General features: G+C 56.9%; 1 protein-coding gene across 1 annotated transcript; it reads left to right on the top strand.

The window, feature by feature from the left end:
* Positions 1 to 260: 260 nt before the first annotated feature.
* Positions 261 to 14,205, top strand: MFGE8 (milk fat globule EGF and factor V/VIII domain containing). The gene is made up of 9 exons (XM_082840510.1): positions 261 to 379; positions 3,095 to 3,223; positions 3,610 to 3,741; positions 5,933 to 6,114; positions 6,535 to 6,690; positions 7,378 to 7,522; positions 12,024 to 12,208; positions 13,323 to 13,478; positions 13,600 to 14,205. Exons 1-9 carry the CDS (start codon positions 307 to 309, stop codon positions 13,735 to 13,737), a joined length of 1,296 nt encoding a protein of 431 aa, XP_082696636.1. The 5' UTR covers positions 261 to 306; the 3' UTR covers positions 13,738 to 14,205.
* Positions 14,206 to 17,418: the final 3,213 nt, after the last annotated feature.

Here is a 17,418-nt window from a genome sequence, read left to right as displayed (position 1 = left end):
AACAATTCCTTCTGAGCCCTTTCTAGCCCAGTCGACTCAGGACTCAGGGCCTGGTCACCACCAACACCACGCGGGATGCCGGGCGTGGCCGGAGCTGGAGTGGGTGGCCGCGGAGCCCTCGGTTCCCCCCCATCCCCTCCCAGCCGCGAAGTCCCGCCCCGAGTCCGCCTCTGGCGGGCCTGGGCGGAGCACGTGGCCCAGTGGGAGGTGCTGCGCTGCCTGATTTATTCCCGTCCAGGAGAAGGAGTGAGAACCGCCGGGTCTGAACAGCCCGAGCGCCGGGTTTCGGGCCCGCATCTCCACACCATGCCGTGCCCCCGTGTGCTGGCCGCGCTCTGCGGCGCGCTCCTCTGCGCCTCGGGGCTCTTCGCCTTCTCCGGTGAGTCGATCGCGCCGCCCTCTCGCCCTCGCCCCTCCTCTCCGCGCCGCTCGGAAGTTCGCCGCCGCGCCCTCCCTCTACTTCCACTGTTTACAAACTTGGTCAAAGAGCCGGCGCCAAGCGGAGGGGCGACCTCTCCGGCTGCGCCCGGGAGGGAGGCGGGGATGCTCTCGGCCTCTCCTGCTGTCTCCGCGCCGGAGGGCTTTTGGCCGGTGATAGAGGCTTGAGCGCTGGGCGGGGACTCGGGACACTGGGTGACAGCCCAGCCTCCCCCAGGGATGTGGCTTACACAGAACAAAGGAATCCGCTGTGTTGGGCCTCTCTTTTCCCATCTGTAAAATGAGGCCATTGAACTGTGTCTGACTCGCGCGCTCTTTCCACCAGGAAGTTTCTAGGACTCTTGTATTGATAAGTCTTCTCCAGCCAACTTTCCCTGGTAACTCCCTTCCCAGCCCTGGCGGCTGGTCAGTTCACTGGAATTTTATCCTCTGCTTCAAAGTAGGTGTCTGGTCAGATAAGCGAAGGGCTGGGGAGTCGGTGGAATGGAAGGGCCTCCAGCTGGGACCCAAGAGGGGGCAAGGAGCCTGGGAAGGGACTTGGAAAAGGGCTCCCTCCTGAGGTGGCGGCGCCTGACTACCCCCCTCCCCCTGCGGCCTTGGGCTGCTGCTTTATCTTCCTTGGTCCTCCTCCCCCGCCTAGGATGCATCGTGCTAGCAGCTGGGCCTCCAGCAGGGTGGTCATGGGGATGCCCTATTCGCTTCACAGTGGGCTGAGGAAAGGGTGCCCACGGGGTGGGGGGAGATGGCAAAGACTCTTCAGGCACCCCCTCCATCATTTTCTCATAGAAATAGGATTGGCTGAAGCAAGTTGGGGGTGGGTGGGTGGGTCCCAGATGAGCCCTGGCTGTGCCGTCCGGCGCCAGTCTGACCCCCAGGCTTGGAGTGGAAGCCTGAGGCCTCTCCAAGCTCCCCTGAGACATGGAGTGCTGGCTGGGTCTTAAAAGTCCCTTGCCACTCCTCTCTGGCCCCAGAGCCTGAGCCCTGGCAAAATGTCCCTGGGGAAATCTCCCAAAGAGGGTAGGACACTGAAATCCCAAAGGCGGTTTTGTGGAGGGTGACCTGGCTTTGTGGGAAGGGGGAAGTACCACAGCTGCAGTGCACAGGTGAGTCAGTCAAGGGCCTGCCAGATAGGGGAGACCTTTCCCTTTCCCTTTTGCCCACTCACCTGCTTTGCCCTGGAGCAGTACAGGGAGAGGGCACTTTGGGAGGGGGAGGGAGGGGAGTTGGACCTTGCCTGGTCGGGAGCCCAGGGCTCTGGCCATTCTCAAGCCTCTGCCGTGGCAGTGCCCACTGCCTGTCAGGTCAGGGAGGGGATTAACCTGCTATTTAAAGCCAGTGACTAATAGCTCATCGGGAGCCTCCTTAAGCTCCCGAGGCCCACGCTGAGGTGGAGCTCTGAGGCCTCCATTGCTCATTGACAGTGTTCCCTTCCCTGGAGCCCCCGCCCTGGTCTCTGGAGCTTTGGGATCTCAGGAGGGCCTCCAGCCTGGGACGGCTTGACTCTGCAGTGAGGAAAAAAGATGTCCCATGTTTTACCCCAAATGACGGGTTTGGGTGTGGGGTCTGAGGCAGCCCTTCTGGGATGCTAAGGTCAGCTAGAAGGTGCTCTGCAGGCCTGGCTGACCTAGTGGGCTGAAGTTCACTCGAGTCAAGGGATTGGGGACAGGCTAACAGTGCACATCTGTCAGCCAGGGCCCCAGCCGGAAGCTGTGATGTCCTCTCTAGCCCTCTTCCCACCTCTACTCGTTGTCCAGTTTTTCTCAAATCTGTCCTTCTTCCTCACCCCTTCGCCTGACTTCCTGTCTTACCAGGAGGCCTGTGACAGCCTCCCTGATGCTCTCCTGGTTTCCTACCTCACCCGCTCCCGTCCTGTTTCCACACAGAGCCAGAGGGATCTTTGTGTAGCTACAGGATGCCTCCCCACCCTGGGCAGCGCATCCACATCTCTGCAGATGGCCTTTGCTTGACATTCTCCATCCCCAACTGAGAAATGGCTTCCCCACTCCCACCTCATGCTTGAGAATCTCTGACTTTTTTTTCCTGGTGGACAATGGTGGGGAGACTAAAGGAAGGTTAAGAGCCCTTGTTCTGCAGGCTGAAAAGTCTAAACTTGTCATTCTTAAGAGTCCCTACCAGTCTCCCTTTTCAGCGATGTCTTACTGTTCTCCAGCATACCATGTCCTCTGTGCTTCTGCTTTTCTGAAGAAAGTTCTTTCCTCATTCCCCAGCCTGACACCCTCCCACTCTGACTTTTTTTTTTTTTTTTTTGGCCATGCCACAGGGCATGTGGGATCTTAGTTCCCTGACCAGGGATCGAACCTGTGCCTCCTGCATTGGAAGCACAGAGTCTTAACCACTGGACCGCCAGGGAAGTCCCTCCCTCTCTGACTTTTAAACTAGCTCAAATGTTCCCACCTCTGAAACTTCCTGCTCCCTGGCAGAAACCATCCTCCGCTGGCCCCTCATGCAGGCTTCCGTCAGAGCTCATGGCCCCTCTTCATTATGTGGTGACTTGTCTGCCGCTTTCCTCTGGCTTCTTGAGGCCTAGACTGCATCTGATTTCTCTGTCTCAGGGGCCCAGGACATACATGGTAGTTGGCCCCCCAGATATTTACTCAATGAACGACTTGTTCCTGACTCAGAACTGTTATTGCAGGTGACTTCTGTGACTCCAGCCAGTGCCTGCATGGTGGGACCTGCTTGTTGGACCAGGACAGAAAACCCCCCTTCCACTGCCTCTGCCCTGAAGGCTTCACGGGCCTCATATGCAATGAGACTGAGAGAGGTACCCGCCCTGGGACATACCTGCCACTTCCCACTGGCTCCCAGTTGCAGCCCAGGCTGCTGGGCTGAGCTCCTCCCGGAGTGGACACTGGTCCCCAGCACCCCTCCTGTTGCCCGCCAGCTTTTCCCTGGAAGCTCCCAGGCCACTTGGAAAGCTGGGTGCTTCCTTCACTTGGGCTGACTCACCTACCCGTGACCCTTCTTGGCTCCAGGCTGGCCCAGGCCCCATCGGGCAGATTGGGAGGGGGGGGGGACGAGATGGTTGGGGGAAGCGGGCAGTGGGCCAAGTTTGGGCGGAGGGTCCTTTTGGGCTTGGCCCATCTGCTTCTGCCTGTCCCCAGCTCCTTCCTGATCACCTGCCCATCTCACCTGCCTCCCTCTCCCCAGGTCCCTGTTTCCCAAATCCCTGCCACAATGATGCCGAATGCCAGGTGATTGACGACTTCCACCGAGGGGATGTCTTCACCCAGTACATCTGCGAGTGCCCTCATGGCTACACAGGCATCCACTGTGAGATTGGTGAGTATCTGGGGGTGCCTGTTCCAGGGGGCAGACCCTGAGCCACAGTCCTGGCAGCCCAGGCAGTGTGCTGGCCTTATTCCTGGGTCAGGGTGCATTGAGGAAGTGGACAGAGCCTCAGTTAGGCCGGGGTGGTGTGTGGGGGAGGGGCGGGGGACCCTGTTGTCCCTCCCCAGGCTTCTTCCTGCCTGGCCCTCTCTCCTGGGACTGCAGGCCAGGCCTGATGTCTCTGCAGGGGAGTGAGGGCTGGTGGTAACCCCAGAGGTCGTGGGAGTGTTATTTTATGTCACCATGAATCAGACACACAGCATTAGGGTAAAGTCTTGACATTTTTCTACCAAGAGGGGAAAACCAACAGATTCTTAATCTTTTGGGGCCCAGGAGGTTAGTTAATAAGGTTTGAGCCTCAGGGTCTGACAGTTCTGGCCCAGGTCTGATCTCTGGCTTCATCACAGAGCTCTGGGAAGAGGGAGAGGCCTGGGCAGGCTGGGTCATCCCCTCACGGTCAGGCGCTCAGAGGCCCTGCGTGTGCAGAGGGGCTGACCCGCCTGGCCTGCTTGGTCATCCACGTGGCCACAGACCGGTGCTGGGCAGGTACCCGGCAGACCTGGCCAGCATTGTCTGTGCACACCGTCTCCCTCCTGGCCTGGCTGGGGTCCCTCCCACAACCCAGGACTCTTCCTCACTTGCTGTGGGGCGGCAAGGTCATGTCTAGGTGCAGGGGTAGGGGGAGTAGGGGTGGCGGTGCCAGACGTCTGCAGTCCGGTGGCTCTGTCACTGAGCCCTGCGGGCAGGGGGCAGGTGCTCCTGCTGTAGGCAGATGTGGGGCTGGGCTCTGGGAGGAGGAGGGAGGGCAGGGCCAGCCCGGTGGGAGCTGGCTCCTGGGGAGAGCAGATGAAGTGCCTGTGTCGCCCTTCATCTTAGAGGAGACAGCCCGGAGGGCCTGGGCCCTGGGCCCTGGGCTGAGGCCGATGTGTCTGAGATACTGGGTGGAGGAATGCGTTGGGGAGGGGTCGCCAAAGCTGACAGAGCCCTGGGGGGGGGGGCAGGTGGGCCCACTAATTACGCTGCTGGGAGCCCAGGTAACCCTGGGTGTGCCTGAGTGGGGATTACTCATCTAGCCTCCTTCTGCTTCTCGGCCTGGGGTCTGTCCAGCACCCGGGGCAGAAGGCAGGAGGCGACCACAAAGCTGGAGGAACACCCCCAGAGAGACCTTTGCAGCCCCTCCTTATCTGTTACATGGTGTGTTTCCTTGGAGCCCACCAGGACCCCACAGGCCCAAAGAATGCACGTTTGGGGCTCTCTGGGTGTGGGCATGGGGGCTGTGAGGACAGAGCAGAGCAGACCTGGCTTCAGGTCTCTGCTCAGCCAGTGGCCGGCTCTGATCTCGGGTGTATGGCCTCCCTTGTGCCTCACTCTCCCTGCGAGAATGTCAGACACTGAGCTTGGTGTGAGCCTGGGATTTTGGAATGAGAGTGGATCTGTCCCGGGTTCTCTGCTTGGGAGCTGAGCCCCAAGCACACAGGCTCGGCCCCCAAGGACCACATCGCTTGGCCAGGGGCAGCTTCCCAGATGGCTGGGTCAGGACCAGTAGCTAGAAGGGGCAAAGGGTATGAGGGAAAACAGAATGGCACTCACACCCCATCCAGAAAACTCCTGCCAATGGGATTCTAGAAACCTCCAGGCAGATGTGCTTCTTGCTTTATGTGCAGTACGAGTAATGTTCACTGCTGTCTGAGGCGTCGCTTCTTCCGCAGCCATCCTCCTGGGGGAACCAGGGACCGGGCTGGGTGTGGCGGTCCTCCTGATGGGACGGGGGCATGAAGGAAGAGGAGGCCACGCTGCTATTCACTCAGCAGCCCACCCCCCCCCTCGAATAATTGCTGCTCCATATCCTGTAAGAACGAGATCACCTCCTGCAGCCTGATGGGGGACACCAGCTGCCAGTCATGGCAGTACCATGAGTGCCGGCCTGCCCTAGAACCTTCTGGCAGCCCAGGGTCCCAACCCCCAGGACTCTGCCCGGCCCCTCTCTTCCTCACTGTGCACCTTGTCTTGGTATCTCCTTGGCCTTCATTGTCCCTTCATGGTCTCTGCTCTGGGTCCCCGGCAGAGGCCACACTGTCTTGTTCTTGTGTCCTCTGGGCCCCGCATGCTCGGGTGGCCCTCTGACTGCCGCCTCCCCCCTCAGTCTGCACCTCGCCGCTGGGCATGGAGACGGGCGCTATCGCCGACTCCCAGATCTCCGCCTCGTCCATGCACTTGGGTTTCATGGGTTTGCAGCGCTGGGCCCCGCATCTGGCCCGCCTGCACCTCACGGGCATTGTCAACGCATGGACCTCCAGCAACTACGACAGAAGCCCCTGGATCCAGGTATGGAAGGGACGGCTCAGGGGTGCGTAGCGTGAGGGGAATGAAGAAGATGGGATGAGTGCACCTGCATTTGGGGGTCACCACGGGAGGATTCATAACCGGGATCTAGGTAGCATGGTAGCAGGTTCCCACGGGTGAAGTAGCTTTAAGTAGAGGGCAGCTTTGGGGGGCCTGGAGTGCGTGGGCAGGATGAGGGGGAGTGAACGCTAGGCTGTAGAGGGGCTCTTTGCACTGTACGAGGCCTCTGGAAGCTTGTTCTTGTGCGCTTCCCTGAGCACTGGGCCCAAAGCCTGGAGAGGGCCAGATGAGAAAGCCGCCCTTATTTGTCCTGCTTGGGTTGTTCTCCTTCTGGGCTGGGGGAGTGATGGCGGTGAAAAGAACCTGGGAGATGGGGGTTCCGTCCTTCCTGTCCTGGTCCAGGTGAACCTGATGCGGAAGATGCGGGTGACGGGTGTGGTGACGCAAGGTGCTAGCCGCGCAGGCAGTGCCGAGTACCTGAAGACTTTCAAGGTGGCCTACAGCACCAATGGGCGCAAGTTCCAGTTCATCCAGGGCGCAGGGGAGTCAGGAGATAAGGTGAGGTTTGTCGTGAGCCCTAAAGAAGGGCTGTGGTCAGCAACCCCTGGGGCTCCAGCACCGTTTGAGGGCCCCCAATGAGGTGAGAGTGCCCTGGGTGATTGGCCATGAGGTGGGTTTTCAGGTGTATCTTGGTTTGAAGAATTTGGGAAACCCAGATTGTGCCCGTGCTCTGTGGTTAAAAGTAATAGCCCCACTTTATAGATAAGAATAGTGAGACTCAAAAAGGTTCAGTGACTCGTTGAGGGTGGCGGTAGTGGTGGATATGGGATGCATTCAGAGCCGTCAGGGATACCACGTACAGTCATACAGGTTGTATACTGGTGTCATTACTAAGTCAGCACCATTCACGTCATGTTTGTGTACTTCTATCTGTGGGAAAATTGTTATAAAAACGTCTTTTGAGAAAGGAGTACCTTTTCCTAATTTGCACAGAGGCACCCTATAGATCATAGGTGGCCCTGTGCGAAAGACGGGGCTTTATGCCCAGGCCCCATGGTGACCAAGGAAGATCTGAAAAAGGGAATCTGTGTTGAGGGCTGTGAGGTGGCCAGAGGAAGGGCTGAGCCCCTCCTGGCTCTGCTAAGCCCACCTCTGCCTCTGGGCCCAAAGAGGAGGGGGAGACCACCCCAGGAAGTGGGACTGCCCACACTGACCCACTCCTCCAGTCTGCCTCTTCTCTCCTAGATATTTATGGGTAATGTGGACAACAGCGGCCTGAAGGTCAACCTGTTTGAAACCCCTCTGGAGGTGCAGTATGTGAGACTGGTGCCCGTGATCTGCCACCGGGGCTGCACCCTTCGCTTTGAGCTCCTTGGCTGTGAGTTGAATGGTGAGTGCTGGAGGCTCTGTAATCCTCGGAGATGGCTTTCCCTGCCCCCTCTTTTCTCAGCCAAGCTGAGCTGAGTAGGGTGGCAGCAAGGCCCGGGAACCTGGGCTGTCACAGGAGATGGCCACAAGAGGGATCATCTGGCCATCAGCAGTCCTGCCCAGGTGTTTGCTCTTTGCTGGTTGGTAGAGGAAAAAAGACACCACTTCAATTTTCAAAATATTTTCACTTAACTCTGATTGGTTCCTTGAGCTTCTAGAACATGTAGCATTCGTTCTGTTTTGCAGATGTCAGTTCCACGAGGGCAAGGAGTTTGTTTTGTTCACTGCTGCGTTCCCAGTGCCTAGAACAGAGCCTGGCTCATAGGCACTCAGTAAATATTGATGGATGAGTGAGTGAATGAATGAATGAGGAAAATGAGGCCCAGATAAATTGTTTATCAGGGGCACACAGCTGGTAGGTATTAAAAGTTGGTCTGAATTCCTGGGCTTCTGACACCTACCCATCCACTGTTTCTTCCCCCAAACCTGTAGCCTGCATTCAAGAGAAACATGGGGACTTCTAGGGTCATAGGGCTGGAGATGGTGCTTTTTTTTTAAAGATTTTTCTTTGATGAGGACAATTTTTAAAGTTTTTATTGATTTTGTTACTTTATTGCTTCTGTTTTATGTTTTGGTTTTTTGGCTGAGAGGCATATGGGATCTTAGCTCCCTGACCAGGTTCGAACCTGCACCCCCTGCATTGGAAGGTGAAGTCTTAACCACTGGACCTCCAGGGAAGTCCCCTGGGGATGGTGATTCTTTTTTTTTTTTTTTTTTGGGGTACGCGGGCCTCTCACTGTTGCGGCCTCTCCCGTTGCGGGGCACAGGTTCTGGACGCGCAGGCTCAGCGGCCATGGCTCACGGGCCCAGCCGCTCCGCGGCATGTGGGATCCTCCCGGACCGGGGCACAAACCCGTGTCCCCTGCATTGGCAGGCGGACTCTGAACCACTGCGCCACCAGGGAAGCCCGGGGATGGTGATTCTTGTTGCTCTTTCCGGAGAGATTCTCAGATGGAGGGATGGGGGACCAGAAGGGGATAGGTTTCTGCTGAGTCATAAAAAATCTCACCACTGGAGAGGTCAGGGTGCAGAGGTTGGGCTGAGGGCCTTGTCTCTGCCCAGCTCAGCCCAGCCTTGCCTTCTCTGAGGCCTGGATAGTTCCCTCTTTTTACAGCCACAGTGCCACCTGCTGGCCACCGGCAGAACTGTAGGGCTCACTAGGCAGAGCTGCAGAGCAGAGGTGCTCTCTGTCTTTCTCATCTTAACCCAAGACCCACCCTCTGCTCCCCCTTCCACCCCCTGTGGCACCTCTTTCTGTTATCCCGTTTCAGTTACTGCCCAATACCACTCAGAGCTCAGTTCAGTGACTGTCTGGGTTTAGTCTTTTTTTTTAAGTATGTACTTGAGCCAGCATATTCTTGCTCCCAGGGTCACTGCTTTTTGAGCCTAACTGTTCTTTTTTTTTTAAATATTTATTTATTTTGGCTGCACCAGGTCTTAGTTGCAGCATGCGTGGATCCTTAGTTGCAGCATGCATGTGGGATCTAGTTCCCCGACCAGGGATCGAACTCAGGCCCCCTGCATGGGGAGCATGGAGTCTTAACTACTGGACCACCAGGGAAGTCCCCCAAGCATAACTGTTTTAAGTGGGGAGTTAAAGACTTTGCCTTTTGCTAAAAGGAAATTCAGGCGATTGGTAAAGGACATAGACAGGTCTGGGGCCCCCCACCCTGGGCTCCTCTCCCTGGAGTCCCTCACTACTCACTGTCATAGTCTGAATCCTTTGGCTAATTTCCAGCCTAGGCCTGTCACAGCCGGTTACCTCCAAGGCCAAGAGAGGGTGAGTCTGGCAAGCCAAGGAAGTGAAGTTTTTCTGTCTGCTTCCCTCAAGGACTGGACCATCTCCTTTCCCTTGTAGGCATTCCGGTCACCTGGAGAGAGTGTTGGTGTGTGCCCATGCGTGGGGCTGAGGTCTGGGCATTTCTGGGCATGCCCTGCACCAGGATTCCTCTTCACCAGCGGGCAAGGTGTCCTTGGTGAATTGATTAGTTATTTAACTCAGTAGATAGACATTTATTAAGATATTTATTAAGCTCCTTCTGAGTGCCTGGCTCTAGGGAGCAATATTGGTGAGATCCCTGACCTCATGGAAATTGCATTCTAATGAGGGAGGCTGATGTGAAACAAGGATCAAATAAAAGAAAGGTCAGATAGCAGCAAGAACTATGAAGGAAACATTAGAGGGAGATGTGATGAGGGTGACTTGGGGTGAAGAGAGGGAAAGGCATGGGGACTGCTGTGTTGGATGGCGTTTGAGTAGAGGCTTGAATGATGGAGATCAAGCCGCGTGAAGAACTTGGAAAGGGCATCCCAGGCAAGGAATTGACACATGCGAAGGCCCTGGGGCATGTGAAGGATAGAAGGGAGGCCAATGGAGCTGGAGCCTAGAGAATGAGGGGTAGCTTGGTGGGTGATGAGGCTGGAGAGGTAGGCAGAGACGGACCAGGCAGGGGCCACGTAGACCATTTTAAGGATTCAGGTCTTTATCCTGAGAACAAGGGGCAGCCATTGTGGAGGGAGTGCTAATAGGACACGGTTAGAGTTGGGTCTAGAAGAGCTCCCTTAGGCTGTATAGGGAGAATGGGGGCAGAGGGCCCCTGTGAGTGAGGGGAGAGACATGTGGGAAGATAAGGTGGCTTGGATCAGGGTGGTGGAGTCAATGGATTGGGCAGATTAGAGCCTTCTACTAAAGTGAGCTCCATGGACCAGCAGGATGAGCATCACCTGGGAGCTTGTAGAAATGCAAACTCCCAGCCCCACCCTTGACTTTCTGAGACAGAATCCTCATATTAACAAGGTCCCCAGGTGATCTGTGAGAAGCACTGCTCTGGTACCTCATTTTATGGATGGGGAGTCTGAGGACCAGAGAGGGGAGGGACTTCCCAGGGTCGCATAGCGAGTGGTGGAGCTGACAGTCCTGCTCTCGGCTTGGCACCCTGCCCAGGGCATTTTATATGGAAGGCTGTCTGACATGCCTTAAGCGATGGGGGCATGAACTGCTGGAAGCAGATGATCTGTAGAATGGTCCACCGTGGGCAGATGATGCCTTGGTGTCCTCTGCAGAGTGTTCCAGCCTTGGGCTGGTCTCATGGCCCTCCAGGTCTGGAGCCGTGGGATGAGCCACCTCCCAGCCCAGCAGCCTCTCTTTGTGGGAGCAGGGTAGAGGTTACCTGGTGCACCACCGTCACGAGGAGATGGTACGATTGGTCGGCATCAGCACACTCTGGAGGCAAATGTCTTTACTGGCAGGGGAGTGAGCGTGTGGGGAGACAGTGAGGTAAGGCACTGGGTTCTACAGTCAGCTCCCAGATGGAGCCATGACTTTCCAAGCCCACTCTCCCACTCCTGACTTTGCAAACGGACAGGCGGTTGTACAGTGGTGATTCTGCCACGTGTGAGACACGCCCATCGTTCTTTTGGGAGTTTTATCTCCTGCCCGTTCCCAACTGTTCTGGCCACCTGCAGGTGCAGAACAGCCAGCACATTCCTGAGTGTTTGGAGCAGGCCTGAGTGAAACCAAGGCCAGCTTCTCAGGTAGCCCTCCCAGGCCTCTCTGACAGCATGCCAGGTAGTGAGTGTGTGAAGGCCCTCTGGGAGGGGCTGTGGGGCAGGGATACAGGGTTGGTTCTGAGCCCCAGGAATTCTGACTTTTCTGCTTCCACCTGCTAGAGAGCAGGAATATTGTCCTGCTCATCGCCGGGTCACCACCAGGCAGGCCTTCACGGCTCTGGGTTGGTGCAGGAATGGTGCAGATAGTGTCACAGTGGGACATGGTGATTAGGAGTGTGTGTGTGTGTGTGAGACTTGGGCACAATGCTTAATGTCTCTCAGCCTCAGTTTTCTCATCTGTGGAATGGGGTTACTAGTATCCTCTTCGTTCCGGTTTTTGTGTGGTAGATTAAATGACTGACTCACTGAGTCAGTGAGATGATTGTTATTAGCACTCTTGACGGTTATCCCAGGACTCAGCGGTGTGAATAGCAGCTGTACTGTAGGAGTGACAGAGAGGAAGTGCTGTGAGTCCAGAGGAGGGAGAAGTCCCACCCAAGTGAGGTGGTCAGGGCAGGCTTCTTGGAGGAGGTGTCCCATGAGTCAGGCCTTGAAGGAGGGTGGAGGTGGTGGATCAGGGCCTGCCGTGGTGCAGAGGGAGAAGAGCGGTGGGTGATCTGTGCAGAGCAAGTGAGGGGCGCTGGGTGGGAGCTGAGCTGAGGAGTGGGTGGGGCTGTCAGTAAGCAAATAGAATGGTTGGCCCTAAAAGTGGAAGGATCTTCCGTCTGTTGTCTAAGAGGATGCCAGAGGTCGGTCAGGAGCCACAGAGTTCTTTCCCCTTCACCACCTCACGCTCACACCCCTGGGAGGCTGTGGACCCCAGATCTGGGTGACAGCACCCCCCTTGTTGGCAGGATGCGCCGAACCCCTAGGCCTGAAGGACAACACCATCCCCAGCAAGCAGATCACAGCCTCCAGCTTCTACAAAACCTGGGGCCTCAGTGCCTTTAGCTGGTATCCCTCCTATGCGCGGCTGGATAATCAGGGCAAGTTCAACGCCTGGACCGCCCAGACCAACAGTGCCTCTGAGTGGCTTCAGGTGGGTCAGGCTCCCCCTGGGGTGCAGGGCTGGGGTAGGCTGGCGTTGGGTGGGTTTGGGTGGGGCTGTTGGATCTATGACCCTGGCCCAACCCAGGCTTCTGCTCCCCAAGAGGGAGTTTCTGCACGGCCTTGTTTGTGTTCGGCTTTGCTCCTTCTTCCTCTCACATCCCCACCTTTCTCCTGATTCTGTAACTCCAGAGGGGGGGATGGTGGGGGAGCTCAGCGCTGCTTCCACCAAGGCCCCCAGCCCCAGGTGGTGAGTGTGTGTGTGTGTGTGTGTGTGTGTGTGTGTTTGTGTGTGTGTGTGTAGGGGTAGGGCCACCTCCATTGGCTGCCACAGGGTGATAAGGCTGAGCCCACGTACAGCAGGGCAGGATGGAGGAGGGACACCTCAGGATTTCTCTGCCTGCACTCAGAGGATGCTCTCTAACTCGCTGTCTGAGAACACACCATGTGACAGCCCTTGGATTTCACTGAAATTGGGAAGCACAGGAGAGTCATGGAAAACCAGAGCATCCACTCATTTTATAGATGAGGAAACTGGGTCCCAGCAGGGTGAGGATTTGCCTGGGGCTCACCCGCTTGTTGGCAGTGAGTTGGGTTTGCAGCCTGGGTCTTCGCACTGCCTGCCCAGGGGCAGCCGGCAGGCTCCCTGGGATGGGCAGGGAACTGGGGGGCAGGAGGGGCATCTCTAGGCCCCAACAAGCACATTAGCCTGTGGGGCTGGGTTCTGTGAGGAGCTGCCTGCCTTTGGAGTCCTCAGGACCAATGTCAGGCTGTGGACAGCCCTGCAGGGGCCTCAGGAGCAGTTCATGTCCCTGTAGGCTATGGCCTCCCCTGTCCCTGTTCCTATCCTATGAGGGGTTGGCAGTGAGTTGGCTGGAGCCCAGGCTCTGAAATCTGAGCTTCATTGCATCAAAGTGCTTAACAGGGTCTGACAAAGTAAGTGGAATTATTTATGCCCATTTTATAGATGGAAAACTGAGGCTCTGCCAAGTGAAGTCGTTTTTCCAAGACTAGATTGTATGCCCCAGTGTGTCTGCCTTTTCCCACCTTACTGGAGATGGTCCAAGCAAAGAAGATGGGGTGGATTTTTTTTTTTTTTCCTGTAGATTGACCTGGGCTCTCAGAAGCGAGTGACTGGCATCATCACCCAGGGGGCACGAGACTTTGGCCACATCCAATATGTGGCAGCCTACAAGGTGGCCTATGGTGACGATGGTGTGAACTGGACTGAGTACAGGGACCAGGGGGCCGTGGAAAGCAAGGTGAGTGTGTGTCCAGCTGTCCTTCCCTCCCCACTCCAGGGATGCCCTGCGAGTGGGATCCGGGGCCCTAAGGGGAGGAAGGCTGGCTCTGGGGCCCTCCTGACCCCCTCTGTGTCTCTAGATCTTCCCTGGCAACATGGACAATAATTCCCACAAGAAGAACATGTTTGAGGCGCCTTTCCTGGCTCGCTTTGTGCGCATCCTGCCTGTGGCCTGGCACAACCGCATCACCCTTCGCGTGGAGCTGCTGGGCTGTTAGTGGTAGGCCCAGCTGCAGTGACCGCAAGGGCCGTGGGGGCACCTGCCCCTTTCCTGGTTCTCCTGGCCTTCTGGGGACCTGCTGCCTTTTCCACCCGTCCTCCTGATTGTAGCTGACCTGGGGGCGGGGGTTTCAGTCGTCTCTCCCTCCCTCCCTCCTTCCCTCTCCCACGTGCCCGTGGTGCCTACCCCTCATGCCATCCCATTTTCTTAGGCACGGTGGGAGTTGAGTAGGTCTGGGATGGACAGGGAAGGGCGAAGTAGGGCGCGTGGGTCCTCCGTAGCGCCTCTTCCACACCCCCCATTCCCAAGGCCCTGGAGGAATAGGCCCTGAGGCCCCAAGCTGGAGAGTGCTGGTCTCCTGCCCCTCAGCCCTGGGGCATGATGCTGCCACTCTGCTGCTTCCACCTAGCCCCCTGGACACTTCCCCCTCATCTCCCTGGAGACCCCTCTTGACCCTCCTCCTGAAGCCTAGAGGGAGACAGAAGCGGGTGGGGTGGGTCTGTGGAGAGATGGGGGAGGAGGTGGCTGGGCCTGGGCGGCCCTCTGTGCTGGTTCTTCACCCCCGAGTACACAGGCAGCTTTCAAAATATATTTATATCACCCCCTGAACTCTCGCTGTGGTTCATCGTTGCTCCGTCAAAATGGGCTTTGACTTGGGCTGGTGTCCCCACCTTGAGTCCTCCCCGAGTCCCAGCATTCTTGTGTCACCTGCCCGACTACAGAGAGGGAGGAGACTACTGGGGGGGGGGTCCCACTGGAGGGGCCAGGACTCTTCCCCTCAATTCTCCTCCTCCAGACCCATGCAGCCCCAGGGCCATCGCTGCTGCCAGGTGAGTGCCTGGGGCGGGGCCTATGCAGAGGCTGTCTTCACAAATGCCTTTGCTCCCTTCCCACGCCAGGAAGACAGGCAGAGGCTGCTGGTTTTCCCCTGCGGCAGTTGCCATTTTCTCTGCAACTGGAGCGGTGGGCTGGAGAAACTATTAGAAACTCGGTGAACCTGGGCTGCTTTCAGAGCTGCAGGAGCCCCAGGACGGGGTACAGAGTGGGATGGGAGGGGCCAGGGCTCTGCCAAGTAGGTGGGGCGTTCCTGGCCCGGCACACTGGTTCCTGAGAGGCCACTGGCAACTCCACTCCAGGGCTGGGAGGAGAGCTCCAGGGGTACCCCTCTCCCCCCACCCCCTCACACCATGCAGGGGCCATCAGGAGGTGGCCAGTGGGAGGCAGTGCAGGCCAGTGATCTGGAAGTGGGGCTTGCAGATAAAAGAGGGACTGACTAGCTGGGAAAGGGCATATGAAACCACCCTAGTATTCAGTGCCTTGGGACACAAGATGGATTTTCCAGAACAGACTTTGGGAGCCATGCCTTTGTACACATAGGCACCTCTAGGCAGCAGATCTGGCCATGTGGGAGGGTGTGGCTTTGTTGGAAGTTCATCAGAGATGTTAGTCTGGAAGTGGCTCCCCCCCCAAGAGCTCCTGTTGCCAGGGCTTCTTGGCTGGGCAGGGATGGAATAAAAGGCCCAGGCTGTGGTCTCTGAATGAACTGAGTTTGTGGGGCTCCCCACCCCTGGGGGTCTATTGGCTCACTCCTTCCTGTCTCAGAGCTCTCCTCTGTGGAGTTGCATGGGTTGGGTTTGAAGTCAGTCTTTCTGGGTGGTTGCTGGCTTTAGGACTCCCTCCTGGGAGCATTTCCTACCACCCAACCTGTTCAGGCCTCTCCTGGGAACTCTTGGATGCCTCCTCAATAAGTAACTGCAGTCGAGCCTTGTTAGAATGCAGGAGTCCCACTTGCAGAAGGGGAAACCAAGCATCACTCCCATCTGTCAATTTGTCCCTCTTTGTGGCGTTGAATATTTTCTGTGGGCCAGTCTCATTGGCTGGTTGGCTGGGTGGGCTGGTGTCACAAGCCCCCCACCTGGACCAGGAGATCCAAGGTGACTATGGAATTGCCTAAGCCACCTCTCAGTCCCTTCTTCCTGCTCATCTTTGCAGCCTTGGATGTGTTGGCCACAGCCTTCTGAAAGTCCCCTTCCTGGGACCCTGGACCTGGGCCCCCTCCCTCCTGACCCCTTCTGTCTTTGGCTTCTCTCCCTGAGCAGCCCCCTCCACTTCCACAGTGTTCACTATCACCTCCACAAATTTACTTTTTTATTCCTGACTGCAGTCCCGAGAGCCAGCTCTGAGATTCCACCTGCTGGCCAGCCCTGCCACTGGCTGGGACATTAAACTTGCTTAGCTGTTACAAAACTGACCTCTGCTGTCCATCCCGCTCCCTACACGTGTGGCTGTCAGCACTGGCATCTGTTGACCCGCCTCTCCCAGGAGTCTAGATTGCTTTCCGTTCCTGGTTTAAATATAGTGGAGTGATTGGGAGTGCAAGGCCTCAAGTTGGAGAACCTGGGTTCAAATCTTGGCTCTGAGTGACCTTGGGCAATTTACTTAAATCTCTCTGGGTCTCAGTTCCCTATCCGTAAGGTGGAAATAATAGAACCGACTCCATGGCCTTGAGACTGATGGAGAGAATGTACATAAGCACTGATGTAAAGCCTGGCCCATCAGAGGCCTCAAAAACTTTGGTCATTGTTGTTAGAAAAGCTTGCAACTTTCCTAATTGGAACTCGTGTCCTATTTATTTCCCCCTCCAATCCATCCTGCATCCAGTGCACAGACTGGTCTCTCTTCCTTATGGAGGAACTTTCATTGGCTCCCTTTTGCTCATCAAGCTGGCAGTCACTTTGTGCAATTTAGCCTTGTCCACCACAGCTCTTTGTGCTCTGATTTGCTCCTGGCTGTGGGTATGTAATGTGTGCATGTGTGTGCGCGCACACACACACACACACACACACACGCTGTCAAGGTGTATTTAGGAAGAGGCTCTGGGTTCAGTGACCACTTGGCCAAGGCTGAAGGACCTCCTTAGGCTTTGCTGCTGAAGAAACGAAGGGGCTGTCCAGGCCAGGCCTCCTGTTTGTCTGGAGGGGAAAGAAAACACCCTGTCCAAACAGAGGCATCCTGGGAGGTGGCTGCTTGATGGCTGTGCTGACAGATGTCAGGATTCTAAGGTAGGGTCACCCCTGTTGGAGGACCAGTCAGAAAGGCTTCTGACCGCCCCTGTGGGCTGCTGGGATCACCATCCCCCATCCTGTGCTCCCCCTCCTCCCAGGGCTCATTCAAGCCCCACCTACTAGGGGCAGCATCCCCGTGCCTGACACTGAGTTAAGAGGCGGACTGCTGATTTCCTGACGGTCAAACTCAGAGGCAGGAGGGATGTCAGCGCCCCCTTGCCTTCTATAGGGGGAAAGGCGGGTATACAGAACGCTCACCCCTCCCTCTCCTGAAGGTGGGGGGCAGCCATAGTCCACCTGCAGTGTGGAGAGGGGCTCCACCTGCTTAGTCCCAATGCTTTTGGTAAACCGGAGCGTGCTAACGAGACCCTCCCTCTACAAACGCTCCGCTTCCATCCTCCCCCACTTCCTTCCCCCAGATGTGACAGCCTCAACTCCTGGATACTCCCTTCACATCGCGGCCAGCAGCTCTGCGGGTTGGGTGGTTTCCAGCCGAGTCTGGAGACAGCCCAAGTCTGTAGCACCTCCTCCCTTTGGGCCCAGCCCGAGGGAGGGAAAGGGGCGTGTGTTCCTTTAAGGGGCTGGCCCGCCGGGAGCGCGGGGATTTGTCCGCT

The sequence above is a fragment of the Leucopleurus acutus genome, assembly GCF_964270905.1.
Source record: "Leucopleurus acutus genome assembly, chromosome: 1".
NCBI lineage: Eukaryota > Metazoa > Chordata > Mammalia > Artiodactyla > Delphinidae > Leucopleurus > Leucopleurus acutus.
This window is presented reverse-complemented; position numbering and strand designations above follow the sequence as displayed.